The sequence below is a fragment of the Melanotaenia boesemani genome, chromosome 10 (genome assembly GCF_017639745.1).
Source record: "Melanotaenia boesemani isolate fMelBoe1 chromosome 10, fMelBoe1.pri, whole genome shotgun sequence".
Classification (NCBI taxonomy): Eukaryota; Metazoa; Chordata; class Actinopteri; order Atheriniformes; family Melanotaeniidae; genus Melanotaenia; species Melanotaenia boesemani.
In genome coordinates, this window is record NC_055691.1 from 5,397,733 (window position 1) to 5,423,568 (window position 25,836).

A 25,836-nucleotide genomic window follows, 5' to 3' on the forward strand; every position below is an offset into this window, starting at 1 on the left:
ATAGAGGCCAATTGAAGCCATGTTCAGTGTGGGTGGGATTGTCTTAGCAAGGCAGCAAATAAGTATCTTGAAGTCATTTGTTTGCAACACATTTCCTTGGTTAAATATTTAGAAAATGGTTTATTGAGCAAAGCCAGGGAAGGCTGATGGCTGCAACACTCGGGATTGGCAAACTGCTACTGCTGCCAATGTTGTTATCCACAGTCAGGGCTTAGGGGTTTTAAAGATGGCAGGATTAGGAGTTCCTCTCATGAATCATCCAATGATGTCAAATTCTGGTCAGTAGTCACCTGATATCTTGACTCATTGCAATTTTTCGGCCCGGCTCTCCACCTTTAGAACTCCAGTAGGTGGTAAGAATGTATCTTCTTGCCCCAGGAAATCTGACTGGAACACCTACAAATCAGGAGGGGTGGTGTCTGGCTGAGCTAAGTGGGTACTAGTGGGAAGTGCCATAAGAGTGACCAGTTAACCTAACATGCATGTCTTTGGACAGTGGGAGGAAGCCGGAGTACCTAGAGAGAACCCATACATACACAGGGACATCATGCCATCTGTAGTGCTACTTTAATATGGAAACTTCAAAGACTTTATCACCTCTCTGTTTAAATCTGGATCTTGGAACATCTAAGAGAAACTGTGTGATTGTCCGTAGTGCTCTAACAGGGTTGCTGATATTAAGAAGATGTTTAAATGAGATGGAGCCAGTCCATTTAAATCTTTAAGTCAGCAACAGAATCTTAAATTTAATACAAAAACAGATTGTGGTGAGATGCCACCTGTGTTACATTCATACTTTTTAAAGCCAGTTAAAAAACAAGTTGCATATTTTTAAACAGTTTATTAACTGTCCAGAGGCAGTTTATTCAGACCAATATGCAATGCACTACATCAATCCAGCTGAGAGGTGATAAAAGCATGAATAACTTTTACCAAGGCTCTGAGAGGGAGGTAAGACTTCACCATGGAAATCCAACACTGACCTGATCCACCTTAAAAGAGCTTTTAAAAATCTGGGTGTGATCCAGCAGAGCGACGGTATGGAGCCAAAGTTCCTACAGAACCATCAAAACTGTCTAGTGAATTTGATCTTCCAAATTAAATTACTTCAGTCTTTTTTTTTTTTTCTCAAATTGAGAAAGTTCAACTTTAGCCGCGCTTTGAGGTCGCCATCAAAGTTCAGTAATGGTTCCTGACCACCTGAACTGACTCACCTCCTCATACAACCTGAGGTCACATTTATTAAATAAGAAAGATATAAAATGTATGACGTTATGCCCCTGCCATGGAAATGTCTAATATTTAAACATAAAAAAAGTAACCTCATGTGGACAAATTAGGAAAAAAACAATAAATTAGCGGTTAATGTATTTTATGCCATTTTTAGATGTGCCAATTAACTTTGAATTAATTTTAACCATTACATTTTTTGTAATTAGTTATTCATAATTAACGCATTAAAGTCCCACCCCTAATGTAAACATAAAAATGTAGCCTCACATTAACATGAAAAAGGGAGTTTTGCTTTTAGATTAATTGCCTTTTCACATGCAGTCAAAGCATTATGCAGCACTAGTTTATGTTCTTTGTCTTTGCTGGATGCTTTAACTCACCACATCCCTTGAAGCGAATGGCTCTGTGATTGGGCATCCGGCTGACAGATTGCCTGACTTACCATCCCAACTGCCTGAATGGCTGTCTGATGCCTCTCTGGCCGACTGGCTGTCTGACCGACTGATTAACAAGTGCTCCAGCCTTAATAGCAGGGAATCAATAGTGTGGTCCAACTCTGCACTCTGCAGAATGACGAGCGAGCTCACTGCAGAACCAAGGACAAGGTGCTGGGTAAATGCCAAGTGTTTGTGTGTATGTGTGCATATGTGAGCAGAAAAATGATTTGTGGGAAAGTGTGTATTTCGATTTATACACTAATTCAGCCTCTGCATCCTCACTGTTAGCTGCACTCTTCAGGGATGCCCAGAGGTAGAGTTCAGACTTTTAAGTACATTTGTTGGAGGTCACTCAGGAGGTCGCACACTTGAAGAAATCCAATGGACTACTTTTTAGAAGAAGCGGCAAAAAAGATTATTGTGATTACTTTAATAGGTCTTACGTCTGCCTGTACTGATGTACAGAAAGCCACAATGTGAAGACCGCTCTGCCTGAGTCATGCTGATTTAATGTCCCATTAGCAACCAGCTGCAACAGAAAATGATGATGAAAATGTGAAAGCCAGTAGTGCTGAACTCTGTGGGTTTCTGATGAAATGATGGATAGCGATTGTTTTTTGCATTGCTTTGCAGTGAAGTTAAGTAGCAGCTTTCCACAATAAATACACAGTGTTAAAACCTGCAAGTATTTTTCTTCCTCCACGTTTTGAATGGCAATTATCAATCCATGGGATTTTCAACACTAAGAGTGAGTAATATTTGTTTTTAAATTCAACCTTTTATTATTGTTATACAAACTTCAGATTTTTCTTCAGAAGGTACAGTATCTTTTAAAATGCTGACTTTGTTTCAGTACTGCAAAGGAGCGATGGATTTATCAAAGCTTTTCTGGTTGAAACTGATTCCTGGAAAAGAGGCTGCTGATGCATCACTGGTGACTTAATTAGCATCAAAACAAAGAGGTGAACACTATTCTGAGAGGTAAAATCACAACAAAATTAGACATGCACTCATATACAGCCCCCCCTCCTTTACCTGAGATTTAAAAAGCAAACTAATAAAATCAATTTTATCTTTATTGCTGCTTATTGCTTATCAGATTGTGATTAGTCTGTTTCAGGTTTATTTAGTTGCCAAGATACTTAGGGGGACTCCTAATGACTGTCAGCTTAGTTTACCTGTAAGAGCTGTGAATTGGATTGAAGGGTCGTTGCTTCTATCTGCTGTATCTTTGTCTGTTCTTTCTATTTTCTACTTTTCTTTTTACGTCTCTTCACTGTTCTCCTTTTTTTCTGTCCCCTCATTATTTTATGTTTGTTTTTAACACTAATAGTGAGGTTAACTATGGCTTTGTAAATGTCGTGGCTTATGGGGTTTTGCTACAGTTCTATTCCTGTTCCTTAGTTTCCATTGTCAGAGTCTTGTGTTTTGAAAGTTTCTCCTTTTTTGTAAACATGCCCCTGTATGTTCTGTTCTCTTTACTTCCTGTTCAGTGCACACCTGGTTTTGCCGATTGCTCCACCTATTCCTCATTTAGTTGGTTCTTCTACTCAATGTATAAATAGCTACTGCTTTCCTTTGTTCTCCACGAGTTTGTCATTGCTTTGTCCCTTTTGCTTGCCGTAGTTTTTCCTTCAGTCCAGTCTGTTTTTTTTCCTTTTGGTTTGTGTTTGGTTTGTGTTCTGGAGATCTGCTGTAGCAGTGCCATTTGTTTTTGAACTATTAAACATCTCACACCTTCAGCCACCTTCCTCCTTCCCGATTCTGCATTTTGGGTCCTGACTCCACACCACACCTTGACAGGATGGTCACAGATGCATGTTTTTCATTTCTGTTTTTCAGTAAAACAGATCTGTATTATAATTCTGAGCTCCATCACTAGAAAAACAAACACCTCAACTAATTTCAAATGAATTAATCTTAACAAATTCAGCAGGAGCTTTTAAGGCTCTGACAGAGATATTAAATTAATCATTATAGGTGACATCCTGCCATCAGACAAACTGAAAACAGAAACAGCAATGGCCTCTGCTGCTCTCTTACAAACATTCCTTTCAGTACATGGAATAATGTTTCATTAGTTAAAGCATTTGACCCCACTGGCTTCACACTGTCTGCAAAGCGAATGTGAGTTGAAAGTTAATGCACCACACTTTCACGGCTAAATGAACTGGTATGTTCACCAGCTTTAGTCTTAACGAACAACTAATTAAATGAATTGTGTAGTTTTAGTTCACTGAGGTTGAACAGTTAGAAACTGTGTAAATAAATCCAGTTTTTCCAATGGTGTTTTCATTCCCTAATGCTTTTCCAGACTCTAAAATGTAAAAAGTATAGCCAGCCAGCAACCTTCTTTTTAAAAGTGCCTTTAAGGCAAATTACACTCTTTTCGCTCTCCTTGGCACTAAAACCATCTAAATATTTATTAGAAATCCCATTTATTTTTATCTATGGGGGATATGTTGTCTCCAGAATCTAGAAAAATACAAAAAAAAGTAACTTGGTTCTACAACCTCAAACATGCTGACAGCACCATTGACACTTACATTTCACTGACCTTAAGAAATGTCATGCTCCAAAGGTTCTTTAATCTTTTCACTTGATTTTATAGCTTCATATTCTACCGACAACACTGAAAACAACTCTTTAAAAAGCTATGAACTTTTCCAAACAAGTCTATCATCGGGATGACCTGGGATCGGTATATGCACAGATTATTGTAAATCTAGTGTGTAAACCTCAAAGAAATCCCTCTCCGGTCCACCTTTCTGTGTGAGTATGGATGTTTCTGGTGGTTCATGTATATGTTTATTTGCTACATGTGTAAAAGTAGACACTATCAGTCATACTGCTTTTCCAATGTTTCCCCAGACTCTTAGTGGGCAAAAACAGCTACGTGCACCAGCAAGCTGGAAAGATCAATATATTTTCAGTGCACTTAAAGCCTCAAGGAGAACACAAGTGTGTTTCTGTTAAACACAGGTCAGCTTTTTCTTTAGTGTTCTACTAATGTAGTCCACCACTCGAGGGTTAGCAGCAAAACTCACCGTGTTTAGAAGCATTAAAATGGTGTTTTTTACATTCACTTTGCAAGCCTCAGCTAACCATCATTCCTTTGTGTGTGTGTAATTGTGGGAGATGTAAAGCATATTGCTTTTGAAACGAAGCAGCCTTCCTAAAATACACATTGAGTTTGACACAAATGAGTTTAGTTTTTTCTCTCATGGGGCCCAAGCTCATTAAAGCTTATTACTGTTCTTGCCACATAAGTAAGGACCTACTTTGGGTGCCAGCCTGTTGTTCAAGTAACTGTGATGTACACACACATACAAAATGAGGGTAGAGGATCAAATTAAGCAATAGTAAAGCAAGCCTTTTATTTAAAGTGACACTGAAACAATGTATGCACGTTAAGTAGATAGAATTCAAACACTCCCAAGCATATTTTGCATTCCTGTGCCGTCTTCCTCTGTCTCTCCCAATTCATTTGACTTCAGTCAACTTTATTGGCATAGATATTTCATCAGCTGTACTGCCAAAACATCTGAATGCCAGCGAATTAAATAACTGAGTGCTCATTGTGTTACACACATCAAACGTGTGCTTATTTCAAGCGAGTTAAATTGAATAACCTTGGCCATACAGCTTAAGACTGAAAGCTTAAAAGCTGGTCAGATCTAGAGTCAAACAACATTATGTGCCCAAAGAATGAGGTCAGCTGACCTGAATATTATACTGAATGAGCAGGTTATTCCAAAAATTGATCTTTTTTTTCCCTGATGGCGCGGCCATATTCCAAGGATGACAATGCCATGGATTCATACGGCTCAGATTGTGAAAGAGTGGTTTAGAAAGCATGAGACAGCATTTTCATGCATGGCCACTACAGAGTCTAGACTTGAAACCCACTGAGAATTTTCAGGATGTGCTGGAGAAAGCTTTGCGCGGTGGTCGGACTCTCCCATCATCAATACAAGATCTTGGTGAAACATTAATGCTGTATGGAAATAAATCTTGTGACACTGCAGAAGCTTATTGAAACAAGGCTACAGCGAATGCTGTCGTACTCAAAGTTAAAGGCGGTCCAAGTAAAAATAGTCTGTGACCTTTTTGTTTTGGTGGCAGCATGTGTATCAGATCAGATCAGAAATACTTTATTAATCCCTTGCAGGGAAATTCATGTTTTCAGTACAACCCATCCAAGACTAGACAAAACAACATATGACACAACAAGAACAGGCAGACTGACGGAGCAGCCGTTTCTACAGCGCTCCTTATGTGTATGTGTGGTTCAGAGAGCTAATCTAGAGATCAGAGAGCAAATAAGGTTTGTTCAGGCAAATCAAGGAAAGTCTTTATTAGGCTAGTACATTACCAGAACTAGGGTTTGACTTCATGGAGCATAAAAATGTGAAATTCTGATTCTCCTGTTCATTTGGTTTTAACTCTAAGGATGGAAAGCAAACTTGACCCAAATTATCTTAGAAGTCTTGGGGGCTCACATGGCGTCAGTAAATCAGGTGCCTTAAAGAGTGTCGCTTCAAGATATTTGAGGCTATATTACAAAACGGCTTCTCCTAGACAATGGACCAACATAGTTATTACACATTCTGGAGCTATACTGGTTAAGATGTTCTGAAAACACTAAAGAAAACTAACTATTCCAGGTGTTATGATGTTTTACACCCTGCCAACTTGCAGCTGCCATGAAAAGTTCTTTGGACAAGGCCTCAGCTTTTTCATTTGAATTTATTCAGCCATACCTGAAGATGAGAATAAAAGAGATGCTGGCTCATCATCTTTTTGTTGCAGCTTAACCTGCTCGTGTCTGTACATGTTATTGCCTCAATTTTAGTTTTTAATTCAAACAGAAGTGCTGTTTCCTTATAAAATCCCAATTTTATTATATTTTTCCAGCCTAAATGAACTTGGTCCACACAGATTTTGCTCATTGTTATGTGAAGTGAAAGCCTTTACACAAGACAATCCAGGAGAGCAGCAGCGGCAGTCTGGACTCTTGCCGTTGTTCCTCAGCATTAAACTGGGTGTAATTTGTGATCACAGGCAGTGAAATCCCAAACACAAGGTCAAGTATATCCCAGCTGTGCCTGAACGCTTTGCTGCAAACTGGCTCATATTTTCACACCACAGATCCAGCAGCCTGTGATGGGAAAGATCCAGAAAAGTCCAACGTTTTTTTTTCTTTTCTTTTCCAAAAAGGCTACTATGTTTTACTGGAAGAGTGAACCTCCATGATACTACATGGTTTTGTTTACATCTAAAAAGATTAATTTACTCATGATTAAGCAGTGGTGTAGCTGTGCTTTGTTTTAAACTGGACTCAGCTGTTTATGGTCCCCACAGTGTGAAAGGGCTTGTGTAAACCTCACCGGGACTTTCAGCTTTGAGCTGAAAGGTATTTTATTGACATGCTCTAATTAGGGGTGAGCTCCAGCACTGAGTAGTATAATCTGAACCAAGAACAACAGTCACTTGGGTTAGCAGAGCTGTTAAGTGATTATGCAACCGTTTTTCCAGGTTTGTGAAGAAATTATTTATCTTGCTTTGCTAAGCATCTTAATTCTTGATACTCAATAAATTACAACCAGAAGATCCTGAGAGCTTAAATGAAGACAACTGGACTTATTTTGTTCGATCTTGAAGGTGTTTCATCTGCTGTTCAAAAGTCTTGGAATAAAGCTACAGCTTGGAGCAGGGTAGGGCTGGGACAAAAAATCCTGAACCAGAACAAACAAAAGAAATGATGGATCAGATGACAACTTTTTCCAAAGTTTTTTTTTTTTGGTCTGTTTAATGGGAATGAGGCATTTCATGCCCCTCCTCTTTCCAGTTTCCCAGAGAGTTCCACTCCACCCCATTCAGCCATATTTGTAGTTTGATAGCAGCTATACGATTATCTACTGGCAGAGAAACGTTTTAATGGCAAGTTTACTAGAGATGTCAACAATGGAAAACGTGTCTGTCCAGCCTTACATGTTCGAGTTCTCCTCTCTCCCTTTCTGTTCGTCCCTCACTGATGAGTTCCCCGTTCACTTCCATGTATTTTTCATCATCCCATGCAGTCTCTACCAGCTGCTGTCCCCCCAGCCCAACACTACTTTTTCCACATTGCCACAATATCAATAAGATAAACAAGGCCTCGACATTGTTAAGGAGTTAGCTAACGCGAGCGTCACGAAAGTCACTGAATACATTTGGATCATTCTCCACTACACAAAACGGCAAAAAACAAAGCCAAATCATTTTATTCAAAGCACACAGTACAGTTATATCCTTAAGTATGAAGCTAAAAGAAGCAGAATGCACAATGCTAATACTATCAAAACAACGGCTGGTACATCATATCAACACACAAAATGCATGACTAAAATAAAGCTTGACGTCATTTTAGCGTTATTTGGAGCTTACCGCTTTGCTGTGTCTGTAGTTTCCCATAGAAGACGGAAACTGACCCCTCATTCCAGGAGTCGCATCTTTCTGCAAATCCCATCTTAATACTACTGGCAGGAAGATTGCCTGAAGGCAGTCGTCCTTGAAGTGCTTTTGTGGCAAGACATAAAGGACTTTCCCCACTGATGTTGGTACATTTCCATGAAAAATTAAATTCAACCAGGCATGTCGAAGAGGCTCTGATGCCGGGGGGGCGATGAAAGGAATTCTGTGGGTTGACACACCTAACAATCGCACATTTTAACTTGACTACTGGTAACTCCGGCATAACTAAACGTGGACTACAGAATCGCTTAGAGGAAATAAATAAAAAAAATAATAATAATAATAAAATAGTGGATTCACAAAATTGGATACCTGGAAGTCCATGACCTTATTTAGCAGAGCCGCAGCAAATACTGTGACGTAATAGAGAACAAAACATAATAGAAAACAGAGAAAACTAAACAGACTGAAAAATATGATCCAAAAAGAATATAAAGATATATACACAGCATCAGGGGTGAATGTATTTAAATTTGCGTTGATAAACACTAGTAGTGCACAAAAATATGTATTTAAAGGCTAAAAAAGTGGATTTTTCATTATATATCCCCTTTAAGTGTTTTATTTCTGCATATTGTCCACAAACACCTACACAGACGCTGCCTGTAATACATTTTAAACCAAAAGTATCCGACTATCAACCCACAACCAATAACAAATAGTGTAGGCTTATAAAGAAAACTGCTGACTCACTGTCAACAATATTTTTAATGAGACAATTTCATTCAGGAAGACATAAAAGAACTATAAGCTCTGCTATTTTATGTAGTGAACACAACCAGTTAACCAGCTGTTCTCCTGGTGGAAACTGTGACATCAGCTAATTAAAAAAGCTGGAGAAGGAGACAAATTCAAATGGTAATAAAACGGCTGTTTGACGTGTTATCATCAGTTCATCATAACTTTGTAAATGATAGCGTGTTTACCGCTGACCGACTCGCATGGATCAGACTTACTTGGGTTAATGGGTCTCATTCGTAAAAACAGATCCCAGGTGATCATCATCATGATCATCCATGACAGTTAATGAAGTTACTGCTGTTGCTAACATGTCAATCATTTGGCAGCATCTTTTTTATCGTGCACCTCCTCTCTATTTCCTATCCTCGGTTCTGACAGGTAGCTGCATCTACAAGCACAGAACAAAAATGGGTTGTAAATATCTGATTAGATTAGCCTGGTTCCTGGCATGCTGTTCAACGTGTTTCATGGGCCAGTGGGCAAGAAAAAACATTTCTGTGCTTTTTGGACAAATAAATTACTCAGCCACAGGGAACACGGCACAAGGGGGAGGTGTTACAGTTTTAAGCAGATAAGCCCAGTGATGGTTGGGCCACTCGGCCTACCGAGTTTTTTGGACAAGTCAGACCAATAAAGAAACAGTGTTAGCCCAAAAAACACATGGGCTCACTGGAAAAACACTCGGATTGCCTGAATGCCAGTCCTTCCTTTACTGGGACAGTAGCAGGGTTGTGTGGGTCATCTTAAGATTAATGGGTCATTTGTGTAGAAGTTGACAACTTGTTGGATCCATTTTATTTTAATCAAATAAAAATGTTTTTGGAAATGGGAAACACTTAAAGCCTGCAGGACAGTGGCCTGCGAGGACCAGTTTGAGATCCCTGAGCTACACTAACACAACCAGAAAAGAATCCATGTCAGCCGGATCCATGCTGGTTTTTTGTTTGTTTGTAATGCTTACTTAAGTTTCCTTCCATCACCAGTTAAGCATTTTTTAAGCTGCCTGTCTTTCTGTAAACGGCCCTTACGAAGATCAACAATTGAACAATTTAGCATGTGAGATTACATCTTTTCATCTTTATTTTTTCAGTGTGAAATAACTTCTCATTCTCAAGGTTCTGGAAAGTGCCCCACCCAGCATTGTTTTACCAGATTTATGCACTTTGTATACAAACATGACTTTCTCACACACAATCACATTATCTTCACTTGCTAGTGTGAATTCTGCCATGACTTTATTGTACTGTCCAGTCTGACATTCAGTGAATGAGTCCATGAGGAACATAAAATTAACCAATCTATGTGCAGCTAAATGTGTCTTTAGCATATTGATAAAGCCATCAATATTGAATTAAATTAATCTGCATTAAAGCGTGCACACTTGTGAACTGTGCACATAAACACTAATGAAACATGTACCTTTTGCTAACTGAAAGCTTTCCATGTATATAAATGTAATTATTTTATGTACATATCTGAAAACCTACAAGTACTAGTTGGAGGATTTTGTATCAGCAAGGAAGAAAACGCTGAATGTTTCCCTCTATTTTATTTATTTATTTTTATTTTTGTCTTTCTCCAGGGTGGATCCATCCAGAACATCGAGTCTCAGCGTTGTCTGGAACTGGTGGAGAGTAGACAGTCAGAGTTGACTTTCCAGTTGTCCATTCACGACTGCACAGGTCAGAAATGGACCATCACGAACATATTAACTGTGCTGCCACAGTGAACTCCACCACTCGCTCCCTGGAACAGCTTTTCTTTCTTGTGATGGGCCAGCGAACAAGTTCAAGTGGGGAGCTATAATGAATATAAAAAAGTATTGACGTTCCTAAAGAAATAGACCAACAAAGACAATGTTTTCAAATAAAACGTTTTAGTGCTGGACCTTTTTTTTTTTTTTTTTTTAGAACTAGAATCTTCACAGGAAATTATTTCATTGGTATCCTATCACCATTTTATACCAGAGACCTGAGAGAGGAGACACCCACAGATGGAGGCGACCCTTCAATCAAAATGAGAAATGCAGTGGCTTGTTAAATCATGGAAGCAGTCTGGTTATTGCTGGAGCAGGCCTGTGATGGATTTTGGGTCCCTGTCTGCACTTTAAGATGGGGCCTGAACTCCCTCGGTGTCATTGCACAATCAGCAGAAACAGATTGAGTGAGCTTGGTTCCAGTGTTTATGTGCAGGTGGACATGATGGAAGCTGGGTGGCTGTGCTCATTCCAGGAAAGTGGCTGATTTGTCCCCAAAGTCTTAAAATGAAGGCAAGGTACAAGTCATTACTGTCACATGCTATTTGACTCAGAGTGAAGGGAACACAGGTGCTGTAAATTTCCCCAGTATCACATAAAGGGTAGGAAGTGTGATGGAGAGCAACCAAATAGTGATTTCAACCAGCGGTAAGACGGAAACTGGATCCCTCAGAAGTTTCAGAGCATGCTTTAGAATTAATTTGATCTGAATCAAAGCCAGGAATAAAAGGAAGCAGTGTATATATGTATGCATTTACATTTAGAGCAGAGAATTCTTCCAGAAAAGATTTTCAACTTCCTACAATCTTATAACACCTGAGCACAAGAGTGAATGTGATACGGATGCTGGTAACAGAATGAGGAATGCCTCAATGACCAGTCTGATTTCTCTATCAGCTTATCAGCCAGCAAAAACCAGGAGCCATCCTCAGGATTTAACTAATACTGAGGCTATGAGGGTTTTCCAGGAGTAATATGGTTGTTTAAAAAATGATCAAGCAACCAGAGGGTACTTAAAGAAACCACTCCATACTTTAGTTTTTATTTATTTTGTGCTTTGAGCCCCTGAGCACATGTCCAGAGTCCTGTCTGCTGCAGGTAATATCTGCTTATTAAAATCTCATATAGATATACAGTTGACTTAAAGGTCTAATGTACAACAAAACAAAGTTCAATGACAGAGATTTTATGCCATTTAAATGGTTTCTATAAGTATCAAATCACTACTAAAATGTGTTTTTATTCTCTTAGAATCAGCCATTTATATCTACTTGGTACATAAAAAAAGACAGTACATATGTACACAGTCTTAAAGTACTTACATGTTGTGCAGTCATCATTGCAGATGAGGCTACTGGATCCACTCATAGATGAAAATATGTTTATATCTATAAGAACTTAAGCCACTGACAGCCAACGTAACTGTGCTTGGCATTTGAAGTAATTTTATTGTTCATCTTTACCACTAGTTGGCAGTAGTTCTGACACACTGTACCTTTAAACTTCTCTTTCTGAGCAAACCAAGCCCATAACCTAGACCCCCGCCAATAGGTACAATACAACAACCTCCTTAAACAACACATGAACCTAAACAATAAGCCACAAAAAAGTCCAAACAATACTCAAAACTGCACCAATAAAAAAATAAGTAAATAATAATAAAACAACCTCTATATGAAACCAAGGTTAAAATACATAAATAAATAATAAAAAACCTAAATAAACAGATGTGTATTTCTTGTGTAAAATCTACAGATACTTGTGCAAACTTATGGTATGGCAGCCACAATAAAGTTCTAAATCATTTGTGGACTAAAAGCCTCCATCTGAAGAGAATAGGCAAAACTTCCTGGGTCAATGGTAAATTTACCATATAACTTCCTGTGTAGAGGGTGGGGAGTCATCACTCAGAACAAAAGCTATATGCTGGAATTGTCTGCCATGCAAGGATGCTGGTAAAACCAGTGACTCTCCAGTCAGTCCAGAAGAAGTCCCTTCTCAACCACAGGAACTTTTTTCATTTACCCAGAATTTAAAAAAAAAAAACAAAACAAAAAAAAAAAAACGTATGCACATTTCCACTGGCATTACTTAGGTCATCGCCATACCTTCCCTGGAAAAAGCACCAAGTAGAGGGGTAGGATATTTTCAGATTACCTGGAATTCCTGAGGGGTGGGGCTGTGTGCTTATGAGCTCTGATTGGTGGAACATACTTGTGGTGGTTCCTCACTTCTGTTCACTGTATGCCAGTGTGCAGCTGGAATCATGTTTATTTTGCTTCTACAAACATAACTCCATGTATTGATCATTTTAACTGAACAATGAGAAGTGGATGTATGAGGAGATCCAGGCTCTTTCGAGCATCATTCAGAGCTGAATGTAGGGCATGCACAGAAATCCGTTTGAGAAAAATTAAAGAAACCGAAAGACCACAACAGCCAAACTGGGTCCAATCGTCAAACATCTTCCTGATTAGAAGAAATTTTCCGGAACATTATGGTGTGGCGGAAACACGAACAACACAGATTTCCAGCAATTATTTTATCCTGGTAAATAAAGTTTGGCTAAACGAAATCCACAAAATATTCCAGACACCCCATTCCTAATGCTTAGAGTTTAATATGAAGTTGCCCCACCTTTTAACTATAATTCTTCTAAAAAGGCTTTCCACAAGTGTGTTTATGGATTTTTTTTTAACCTTTGTTTTAGAAGAGCATCGGGGTCAGGCAGGAGGCCTGGCACAGGCCCCACTCTAATTCATCCCAGAGGTGCTCTACCAGGTCAGAACTCTGCAGGCCGGTCAAGTTCCTCCACACCAAATTCGCTCATCCACGTCTTCACGGACCTTACTTGGAACAGCTGAATTCAGTTATTTGCAGTATTCGTCCCATCACTTTTGGGAATATGGTGTAACTATTTGGTTTAATTCCTTCCTCTTCTTCAAAGATGTGTGACTGAACCATAACGCCAAGTAAAAATATAAAACCGATTCAATCAAAACACGATAAAACAGTTAATATACTGCAATCCACATAAAAGTGCAAGAATTTCTTTAAACAATGAAAAAGCTTTTGACTCCTTTTCAGTGCCGTCCTCAGATGATTGTTAGTCCACAGCCTCACTGATCTACCTTCAGTTGATGTGTCTTTGTGCATGTGAGCTGTCCTCCTGAAATCAAGATGTCTGATGGAAAAAAATAAACAGCTTCAAGTGATCAATAAGAACACACAGGAGCTTAAATGTTTTCTGTTGGACCTACTTTATGCTGCATTTTTGTTTTTTTTCTTTAAGATTGAACTAGTATTTTCCATTAACTTTATGTAAAACAATCAAATACTTTAAGACTGAGCTCCTTAAACACTTAATATAATGTAAGAGTGACATAACACGAGGAAACACAATATTTTCGAGCATGAATGTAATTTAAATAGAAAAAATTAAGCAACCTGCCTCAAACATCAGGCAGTCTGTTTTTCCGTGGTCCTCAGGCATCAGAAAAAACTAAGAGCTGCCTCACAAAATGGTTATTCCTTTCTGAATCGAGCATGCAAGAAGACCTGAGGAGCTATTCTGATTTCTAAATGAAAAGCACGGCAGACAGATAAGCCACTGAAAGACCATGATAGCACTTTAAAGAAAATGTAAACCAATATGACGACTTTAAAATAGCAAATGTGTTTTTTTCTGTCTGGTTCTGCTGCAGACGGAAATTTATACTGACACGTTCTTTGATCACAGTGAAAAGTGCTGCCGGCCTCCAAAGCTCCAAATACAGCAGCGCCTGCTGTCAGTCTGACCAAAGCTTGACAAGACTTCAGCAAACACGAGCACAACGTCCCGCTGAACGAAATTAAACTAAATGGATGATTGTCATGCAGCAGGACAAAGAGCCGACATGTTGTGCTGAACAAATTTGCTTTTCCAAGACGAGCTTTATGGACACAAAAGGAAATTATGCTTTATTGATATAAGGCTCCCCATTACTTTCAGGTATCACTCTGTATTTTTCATTTGTTTATTGCTGAATTACATATTAATGCTGGATCTAATAGGACAGAAGGGGGAGAATGAGCAGAAGAGAAAATGAGAAGAAAAAGGAAACTAAAAATACAAACTCAACACCAACAACCTTGCAATTAAAACCCAAACAGAAAACCAGACAGCTGCTACACCTGTAAATAAACTTCACATTAACATCCTACAACTTTTGTAAGAAAACAAAGCAAATAACTATCAGGAGCACCTCAGGAAGACAAACTAACGAAAAACATGAGCAACAACATTAGGCACAACACCATCAACAAGTATATAAAAGCATAAATGTAGCTATTGGTGATTAAACCAGAGTAAACAAAAAACTTTCCACTTATGGATTCTCTGAATATTTAGTTTAAAATTAATGAAAGCAAAGCTTGCTACAGGTGTTAAAACACACCAAGAACACTGGACTCTTTGGATAAGAGACATGAGGATTTCTTAGTATCTCTAGTTATTGTCACCACAAACAACTCTATAGAAATTTCATTCCTCCTGCTGCCCTATCAAAACTCTAAATTAGAGGGTAATTAACCTGGACATCCTCAAGTAAACGATTAGGTCATAATTCTGTTCTAAAAGTTCTCAACTGAAACCTAAATTTGTTGCAATGGAAATGAAACTCCATAAATGAGTTTCTCTGTTTTTGATGTGCACAGGTGCTTATAAACCTTTTCAAACTAAGACTTGGTGAAAGTTGCTGTAAGAAGAATGCTATTAAACAATCTGGATTAACTTTAATGAGATGAGATGATTACAAAAGTTTGGGGAAAAAAGACTTAATTCACATTTTTACCTTTAATTTTTTGCCCCAGGCTCTCTACTTTTTTCAAGGAGCAAAAATTATTGCTTTTGGTCACAATTGTTTTTGTCACCTAAACTATGGAAAAACTTAGTTGTCTGACTTGCTGCTGGATGTATGTCTTGGCTACAGTACAGGCACTGGTGATTATATAGGAAGTAGGCTTCAACTGCAGTCGCACAAAGTCATCCATATGGCACCTCCATGCAGGCTTACGCTGAGAAAGTAATGGTTTATTTCCTCAATTCAATGCGTTATCATGTCTCAGTAGTCCCTCTTCTAATCATTTTTCAAAGCTGCTTGACTGCTTCTCTCATTAAAATGGTATCAGAGGTGAAGTTTGAAAGCTGGTTCACAAAGATTAACAACTTCACTTGCATTACATTTTAAAGTGAACTGATTTACAAGCTGTGTAGAAAATTATACTGAGATGGAAAATAAGAAAATTATATGCTACAGAGCAATCACAGAAAAAAGTGTAATGAACTATCAAAAGTTCTACTTCACTAGTCAGGGTAAAAGATCTCTCCAAGTTATCTGTGGCTCCTGTGTCATGGACAAAGATAGTCCAACAGTCCCTATTTCCTGGAAAAAGTCCTTGTGGTCTAAAGCACGTTTAATGTTATGTTCATTGACTGCACTGATGCATCTGAACCACATCTCTAAAACGAATCGCGTCCTTTTCAGCCTGGATACATCTCTTTGGAAGCTGGAACATGAATGGACTGCTTCACTCAGGCCTGTTAAAAAGCGTGCTGGAAAATAAAAGACGTCACTGCAGAATCATGTGAATTAGTGTGCCGAATAAGATGCAATGATCTGCTTCATTCACTGATAAAATAACAAGTGGTCCCTGACAGGAGGAGAAATTGTTCTACTGAAACTCTTCCTGGCGTCAGGGACTGTGGAAATGGTTTCAACACTGCGTGGTGTGTGTGCGTGCACACAAGTTCTATTTTCTGTTATTTATAAGTGCTTTGTTTATTTGAAAACTCATGAATCACCTCCTAAAAAAACAGCAGCTTTTCACACAAAACCCAAATTCTCTCTGGTGTTATAATTAATCTAAGAAACAAAACTGTCCAAATGTACCTTTAATTACTTTTTATAATATAATTCATTAAAGGAAACAAGTAAGTAAATTGCACCAACGAAGTGCAGTTGCCATAAAAAGAAGAAAATAGCACCCAAATAACATCATCAATCCATGTAAGACATGTGACTTTTGACTAGTTTAATTTTGTTTCTAAATGTGAACAGTCAAGGGGACAATTTCCAGCATCAGATTTAGCTAAATAATATTTCAGTTGACAGTTCTTATTTTGTCTTAAAATGCTGCAAATGCTTGTGCAGGATTGTAGCAGAGCAACGACTCTTACAGGCTGAAGGTGTGGATGTAATCGTTATGGATGAGCAAACTGAGCTTTTTGCTGGTTGAACACTTTATCTTCTACATTTTTTCTACATTTAAAGCTCTCCAAAAGTACACACTCATCGTAAAAGCTCTAAATTAAATATAAACCGCTTGCGATCAAGCTCTCAATTATTCAACGCCTTCAACAATCTCCATTGATATTCAAAGAGAACTGGTGAGGTGTTAATTATTCATTGAGTGTTGTATTGAATGCTTTTCATTTTCAATCAGAGGTCCACTGAAGCACAGGCCATGAGGTGTGGAAAGCAGTGGTAACCTGTGGAGGACTGGAACTGTACAGTGTCTTCTGTCGGCTACTGTGTAGCATCTATTACCAAACCTTCTGTTGAAATTCAGTTCTAGTTTGGGTTTTTTTTGGCTCAGGTTTGCAGATCCTGAAAGTTTAAAAGTATCTCAATTTTTGGGAAGCTCTTACTTATTAAGCCCTAAAAATGTTCAAGCTATTTTATTAGTGTATTTAAACTGCATATTATAAGTACCAGTAATAAAACTGGATGATGTCGTCAGTACTTGTTTGTCGTGAATTTCTTCTTGTGTCATGTTTTAATTGTGTCGGGGGATCTTTTAGAAAAAACACAAGAAAGAAATGAGTCAGAAATGTTTCCATTAACAGGTTTAAAGCAAATGAACTAGCTAGTGGTGATTCAGTACAAGTAGTAGCTGTCATAACTAGAAACAAACAAAACAACTGCAGTGGACATCCATTAAATTAAAAATTTCATTTTTTTTTTTTTGTTTTGTTTATTGATTTGTTTAAAGAATTATTTAAATTTTTTTGTTGGGTTTTAGGACTAATATTTGCTGATTAATAGAAACAGCTGACAATTCGTGATATTTTCATCTTGGTCAGATGAAGAACGATTCTCAAAGTTGTTTCCATTACTCATAATATGCATAAAACAACACCTTATTTGAGTGTCTAAACTCTTTTACACATTATTGGCAGTTTTTTTCTTAAGCAGTTTCTACTGTTTCCATTCTGGCTAAAAACTGATGATGAAGACGTTTATTATCTGGATAGAAACTGCTGAGTGCCCTGAAATGCAGTACCTCAAGCGACCACTAGGGTCAGAGAGCCTGAGATGTGAAACATCTGGCTCTGACTAAGTCCAATTCAAAAAGGATAAAGTTATTTGCTAAAATATTAAATCATTATGTTGTCATCAGCTGACATACTTGTGATAGGTGTGCTGGTGGTTCTTGTGAAAATAATTCCATATTTAAATAGATATCCAATTTCAGATATGAGCACATCACCCTCGTGCTTGGCTGTGTGCACTGGCTTCCTGTTGGATTTAATTTTTACTTGAAAGTCTTATTGCTCACATTTAAAGCTTTAAATGATCTTTCTCCCAAATATATTTCAGATTTATTGACCTGTTTTTTGCCCTGCTGAACACTAATATCTACAGATATCCACCTGTAAACTATTCCACATCAGTTTTGTGACCAAATCAATATTTTAAAGCGCTTTGAGCTTTTGAACATTCATTGGACCTAAAGTACTTGGGGGGACTTTGGGTACTTAGAGAATAAAATATGCCAAACTGTGCGGAAATGGCCGTTTCGGAGGCCTCGTCTAAGCTGCTAAAACCTCTAATTTTGTTATGCTTCATTTAATCAGAATTGACGTTTGCAGAAATAATGTTTACACATTGTCCTATGATTTGATAGAGGTTCAGAGCTATAGTTGCATTGCAAAAGGATATCCATATTCATCCTAAAGTGTTTTTTTTTTTTCTTTCACAATACCCTCAGGGGTCCTGTCCAGCAAGAAGGGTCCTAATAAGTTGTTTTCACGAGTCCCAATTTTTAGGTCTTGCACAGGGGTTTGCAACCCACGGCTCTTCAAACCTCAAGAAGAAAATAGTGTGTGATTCTGCATGGACAGATTGATTCAATTATATTTATTGAAAAATGATGCTGGCGTACCCCATATGCTTGAAATGTGCCAAGAAATGAACAAACAACAAAAAATGTGACAATTGTAACACATTTCTGAAACAAACTCACAGGCATGTGATGAAACGAACCAAACTCAAGCTGAGAAGAAAGAAAGAAAGAAAGAGAATTTATATATAATATGCAAAAATCAGATGGCATCTACTCTTGGACATGAATTTGTTCATAAATTGGAGGTAAGCTTCTCTCTGAAAAGACCATCAAAGACAAGGACCATAAAAATGAATCTAAGATCACGACTCAGCAAACCCATCAGCTCCAGCGCGCTCCCATCACTTGTGATAAGTTGAGTGCTGTTGACAATATTGAGCAGATAAAGCTGTTGTGTAGATAAGTGAACCCTGATGGTGAGCAGGTTTGGCATTTTCTTTTTTGTCCTGGCACATAAGAAACATAACATGTCAGTTTTGTTTCTCTTTAAGGTATTTTTAAGAGTCAAAAAGGTTTTACGGCTCTAAACTATGTTTATTTGGTGCTTTTTTTTTTGGACCCACAGGAGAAGGAACACAAATTTGAAGATGTGCATCTGGCTACAACGAAATATCCTTCTGTTTTGTTTCCAGGCAACTCCAGAGGAAATATGTGACTGTTTAGCTGCTAAATGCTTCCACTGTGTTAACCAGCTAATTAATAACTGTTCTGGGGGTTGTAGTGAAATTTTATTTATCAAAGGTCACACACTAAGTGAGAATCAAACAAAGTATTTTTATTAAGAGCTGATCAGCAATGAGAATCACACAGTCAAAGACGTTTTGGCTGCGCAAGTCTGAACAGATGCATTTGGGTTTGGTTTATATAGGCCAGCATGAGCTGATCACATCAAGGTAAATCATTAGTACTCTGTTTCAAAGGAATGTTAGAAGATTGGAAGGGGAGGTAAATGGAGCTCACTCAATTCTTATCTGGGTACAAGTCATCCTCCTTCCTCAGTAAAACACAAGACAAGGTTTCGTAACAATACAAAGTGCAGACATGTGTATAAAATTTTCCATAACCGGGTCAGCAGGAACTTTTTTGTTGAAAATGGCCTCCTTCTGCAGATGGAAACGAGGCTAATAAGAGACTGGCCCAAAACAATGATGAAGATTTGAGTAAAACCAGAACAATCAGGTGAAATATGCTAAAATTCAATTCAGCTCAGCTTGATTTGTACAGAAGGTCCAATTCAATCCACTTAGTTAATCTAGTCCAGTCATAATCCAATTAAAGCAAATCCATTATGTGACACACAATAGTCCAGTTTTTAATAACTTTGTTTGTATAAAGATTTATGGAAAATTATTACCTAGATGAGGAAACCATTGGATTACATTAAATCCTCTCTTTGATCCAGTCCCTGAGCAATACTTGGAGTGACAGTGGAGACAGAAAACTCTTTTATCAGGAATGAGAAACCTCCAGCTGATCCAGAACCAGGAAGGGTGGCCAACTACCTCAACAGGTTGTGGGTGAAGGGGACCTGCAGAGTCTGGTAATGATTTTCATCATTATGAGTGATCCCATCTGCACAATTCCATTCCACAAACTCATTTTTGTCGTATACATAAATGATATAGATATGATCCTTTTTAATATTTAAAAAAAAAAATAAGTATGAAGATTATGCAAATCAGTTCCTGAGGTGTCTTGCTTACATTAATGGATCATTGCCCAACACATTTACATAGAGGGTGCATTTGTTTTGGAAAATGTGGGCTGAATTTAAATTAAAATGCTGCTATAGTTTAATCATTTTTAAAGTGATGACTGAATTCATATGCAAAAGAAGTCAACAAACTGTATTAAAGTAAAGCAGTTACAAAATGTACAAGAGAAGATGTGAACTTCAAGTAGTAAGATAGATCCCAAAAGCTCATGAACCATTATATGAAGTGGATAGATAGTCAAGCTGTTAAATGGGTGGAGATGTGGGTGGAAGTTTGGGGGATTAAGAACTGCTGGAGCCAGACATTAGGTATAAAGTTGTGTTTTTTTATCCTCCACTGCACACTGGATGAAAATAAAATTAATTTTGATATCTGATTATTCATAAATATGTAAATGAGAATCCATCCATCCATTTTCCAAACCACTCAACCCATTTCACACATTTATAAAGGATCTCCAGTCACTCCGGAGACAGCCGAGAGATGAGAGCCCCTCCAGCTAGTACTGAGTCTGGCCCGAGGCCTTATTATCTGAAGGTTCACCCAGGCAACATCTTTATTTGGTTTCTGAACCACTTCATCTGACTCCTCACAACACTCAGCTGCAGCATTTCTACTCCAAGCTCCTCTTGGATATCTGACCTTTGCTTTGTAGCTCAAGTCTTTAGTTTGCACTAAATTGCATCTTCACTAGCGTATCTCCGCAGAGATGTTTGATCAAGTTAGACAGGTCTAACCTAAAAATGAGATGGAAAAAAATGGGTTACCTGTATAAATAAAGGTAAAATAAATGAATAAAATCACCCTGTCTCTTATCATCTGTCATCCTTAGACTCTGGATACAATAATCTTTTAATAAAAGCCAAGTTATGAACGTGTATTTTGGTGTACAACATGTTGAAAGTGGAAAAGAAGGAGAATAATATCTCCTATATCACATTATTCTTCACTCTGAAACAACTGAAGCACTATTTATCATTAGTCTTTTAAAAAGTTGTTTAACATGTTTCCTATTTACCTCACACATGCAGGTGATTGTAAGAAACATTTACTGAGTAGTTCAACTGAACTGAACTTTTTGCATCATGAAACATACATGAGTTGGCACTCAGAGCACTACCACCATCAATCCTGGCTCATTTATATTCTCCCACTGTCTCTTAAAAAAAAAAACATTTGCATTCACACACTGACACACACACATGCACATCATAATTCTTGTCACAATTTTACAACCAGGAAATGAAATGAAAAAGGATTATAAATATGATTCATGATCTCAGCAACAGTGTTAGAAACCCAGAATCCTGAGATGGATTTATGGTGATGTCATTAGAACAAAAGGGGTCTATAAAGTGCAGAGCCGGCCCGAGGCACAAGCGAAGTGCACGGCTGCATGAGGCCCCCAACTGCACTTGCAATTTTCATTTATCTTGATTTTAAAAAAAGAAAGTTACAAAAATATCTGGAAATTTAGATAAAAATGGTAATCCACATAAAAACTAGATTTATACCATTTTCAGGAATAATTCTGGTTTTCTCAGCTCCTGTTGCAAGCTGCCTCTGTCGTACAATGCATGCATATCTTTGAACTACAATCTTTGAAGTTCACTAATGCAAGAAGTGAAGGAACAGGCGGCTACGGTTTAAGCTTTTTCATAGTAGAAGATTGCATGTTTTCTTTAATTCAACCATTAACACCATGGGTGTCATACTTCCTTAGACCTATTGCATCACTTTCAAATACCAGTTTGACAGACCACTTATACATCACTCTAAATATTAAACAGTGTAAATTAAACTCCTATAGATCACCAGGGCTCCTTATTACTATTACTATTACTTATTACTTATTACTAAGGTATTGTTAGTAATAAATTGTGGTTTGTTTTGCTTGGTTGGCCTTTTTGGTGCTATATCTAGTGATACATTAATTTTACATAATTTTAACCTAATTATCAGCTGAGACCATCCTGAAAAGGACATTTTGTATGTTAACTATGCTTAAAAGGGTTAAGGTTCTAAATGCATTTTAACTTAAAAAGTAAACAAAAACAGGCAGACCAAAAATATCAAGTAAAACGGCTTCGAGAATGATCACCATAAAAGTTTGGGCCAGTTCTGTTTCAGATGGCCTTGAAGGCTTAATAAAACATTTGTGGGCACCAAGAGCAACCTGGACATCTGGGGATGAGACTTTACTTGTAAGATTTATTTTCTATATTAAATTTTATGGGAATGTTTTGGCTTCTCGTGATGATGGCTCAGAAGATTTGATAAAGCTCTGGAGAAAACACTGCAGACCAAAGAAAAAAAATAAATAAATCAACCCTCACTGGGCAGTTTGTCCTTTGTAGTGCAGATATCCAGGGCAGAAGTGCAGGCCTCTGCAGCCTTGCAGCTTCTGAGGACATTTTAATTATCACCTCCAGGCACCATCCTACTCTCTCGTTAGGATGCTGAAAAGCTGGTGGGCTCACTTTTCTCAGTCCCACTCATTTCTCGCCTTCGCTCTGTCATTTTCCCCCTCAGCTCTCCCTCCCTTTTCCTCTCACTCCTCTTGCTCCTTTCCTTGCTTTAATTTACTTCCCCCCACTGCCTCACCATTCTTTAATAGAAATCATTATGGAGAGGATGCGTCTTTACCAAAGAGGACTTCATCACACTGCTTTCTTACAGAATTACACTAATGCTCAGGCATCAAAACAGCCTGCCTCTTATAAGCAATAAAACACCTCCATGGATGACTGTCCTGCATTGTTTGAGGGAGTTACAGTTGAAACACCTCAATAAACAAGCCTCAGAGTCTCCCATAACATCAAAGCCATTGTAAACGTAGCACTTCCAATGAGCCGTGAGCACAAGCAACAATAAACACACATACACCCGCAGCACTGAAGGGGTGGCTGAGTGAATTAAAGCCAAGCGCAGCACTCTGGGGCCTTGAAGGGAGTGTTAACGATACAGCATCAACCTTTGCTCACGCCTCATTGGCTCAAGTTCTGCTTAGTAACTGGTGAGAATCTAATTGAAAGGCACACTTCGTTAACATAGTTGCCAGGTGACAATGGAAGTCTAATTGAAGACCAATGCTCCATTGGAGCTGTGCCTGTCCATCAACCAGGTGAATTAGCAGGAGCTTGGTTTTTTGTCTTTGTTGGCAGCTGAGGAGAAAGAAGGAATAATAGATGAGAAAAGACAGAGAGGAGGTTCCATCAGTGCTAGCTAGACTTTTATACTTGGGGTGGCCAGAGGGTGACCAAGACATTATAAAGGGTGCCATATACTAATAAATTATTGTCTTCCTCTCTCTAAAACACACACTCACATACACTGCTGTGATATCTGTGGTCAAAAGAGGAGCATGAGAATAAACTTCTTTAAATTAATAATCTGGATCATCTAGAAATGATTTCAACTAGTCCAAAAAGCTCCTTAGAAAGGTAAGTTGGTTGATTTGGGACACAGTGTGTGGTCCTTTAATCAAAGGGACCCCAACTGAGAAAAAAATTAACTTTGATGAAAACTGTTACATCTGTAAAAAGTCCTTTGCACCTTCACTGCCTCAGGAAAACTAGCACATTTTTTTTACTTTGACCGAACGATCTTGACTTTCTGCTCAGTGGCATTGGTATTTCAGACCTTTGTTACACAGACAGACTTACTGAACCGCATAGTGAGGGGGTCCAGCCTGATTGGTGAGTCAGTCTTGTCCAGCCTCCCTGTACACTAAACAGGTACAGAGGATGGCTTTATCCATTCTTAATAATGACTCCCACCCACTATGGAATAGACTCAACTTCTTCCCTCCGGACGGAGGTTTTTAGCCCCAAGGTGCAGGACAAAGTGTTCTAAAAACAGTTTTGTTCCTGTTGCCGTCACTGAGCCCAGTAAAAAGACGTAGTGACATTTGCACCTGAGATGTCCAATCAATATCAAAGGTGACCAGTGCCACCCTGTGCCCCCCTTTAGCTCCACCCCTGTGTGAAAAGTCCTTGGGGATCTGATTTTCAGATTTAGCAACAAATGCTGCATCAGCTGTATATCAGTTTTGAAAAGAAATACCTAATTTTTGTTTTTTTTATTATTATTATTAAACCTCTGCTCAGCAAGGAAAAGATCACATTTCTGTATGAAATTCAAATGTGGAAATAGCTCCTGCAGAACATCGGTAGTAGAGTGATTAATATATGACATTAACACTTTTTTAATTTAAATTCTGTGTGCAGAGCAGTTGATAGATTTAACATTTGGTTCTCATGTCATGTCTTATGTTGCAAACATAAGTCTGGCTAGTCGAGATTAGAGGCAGGTATGAAATGAACTATAGAGTGGATTCCTGTGCAAACAAGATGAGATTATTAAATGTGAAAACTGAAGGTTTGTTTTATTGCTATGATGGAAACTGTGGAGTTTGTTGGTTTGGCATTATCAGACACTCATTTTATGGGTCAGAAATAATTAGACTAATGAGTGAGACGATTCTATTATACACTGAAAGCTTGTTTAAAGGTGTGCAGCTTCACAGATTTACACTATTATTGTAAAAAAAAAGGCATGTTATTTTGACAAATTCTTATAGGGGAAACTGAAGAAATAAAAGATGCCAGGAATATCAGCACCAGGCTGTGAAAGCTCAGCTGAGACAGACATCTCTATACAAACCTGGAAGTCAAACTTGAGAAGCAGCTAAAGAAGTTGTCACAGAGGACCTCGGTTCACAGGTGAAAGGCATTAAAAAGGTCAGCAGAGGCGTTAGTTGATGACAGCTCTGTCACGGGAAGTGTGGACTTGATAAAAAATGTGTCAGAAGACACCCGGCAGGCTAAAATATGCCCTACGCTCTGCGGCAACCTTACAAAGACTAATGCGGGATGGAGAGGGTTGCACAACTATTTCTGAGGATCTGCTGCATTTCAAAACCACACAACTTGAGTGGGACATACATAAATATACTTCTGAATAGGACATGGGGCTTGATGCATGCAGCCATGAAATTCTGCTCATGCTTAAAGCGACATCAGTAAAGTGGGCAGCATTTCTGCTTATGGCTAAAAAATTATGAGCGGTCCTACTTCTGAGATGGAAATCTTAGAAGTTACTTGTGTTTTCAGAAAACTAATTACTGGCCGATATCCAGTGAATCTACTGCCAAGGTCAAGCTGCCTGCTGGTGTGAGGGCTGTGGCGCTGCCAGGGACATGGAAAACATTTTGGGGTTTTTCTTTTGAGGACGCTGTGATCGAGGTCTGTACTCTGAAATGTTTCGCTGA

The 25,836-nt window shown here is 38.3% G+C and overlaps 1 protein-coding gene across 3 annotated transcripts in view; it reads left to right on the forward strand.

Annotated features, from left to right (window-relative positions):
* The window catches only part of LOC121647915 (polypeptide N-acetylgalactosaminyltransferase 18-like), a 209,589-nt gene extending 192,149 nt beyond the window's left edge, over positions 1–17,440 (forward strand). For 2 of the 3 annotated variants that reach the window (XM_041997735.1, XM_041997736.1), the window contains exon 11: positions 10,510–11,792. In XM_041997735.1, coding sequence (XP_041853669.1) covers positions 10,510–10,656 — 147 coding nt within the window. In that variant the 3' untranslated portion in view covers positions 10,657–11,792. Of the gene's footprint in view, positions 1–10,509; positions 11,793–16,031; positions 16,037–17,168 lie in introns of those variants that run through there. The other variant, XM_041997737.1, reaches the window with a different exon arrangement.
* Positions 17,441–25,836: the final 8,396 nt, after the last annotated feature.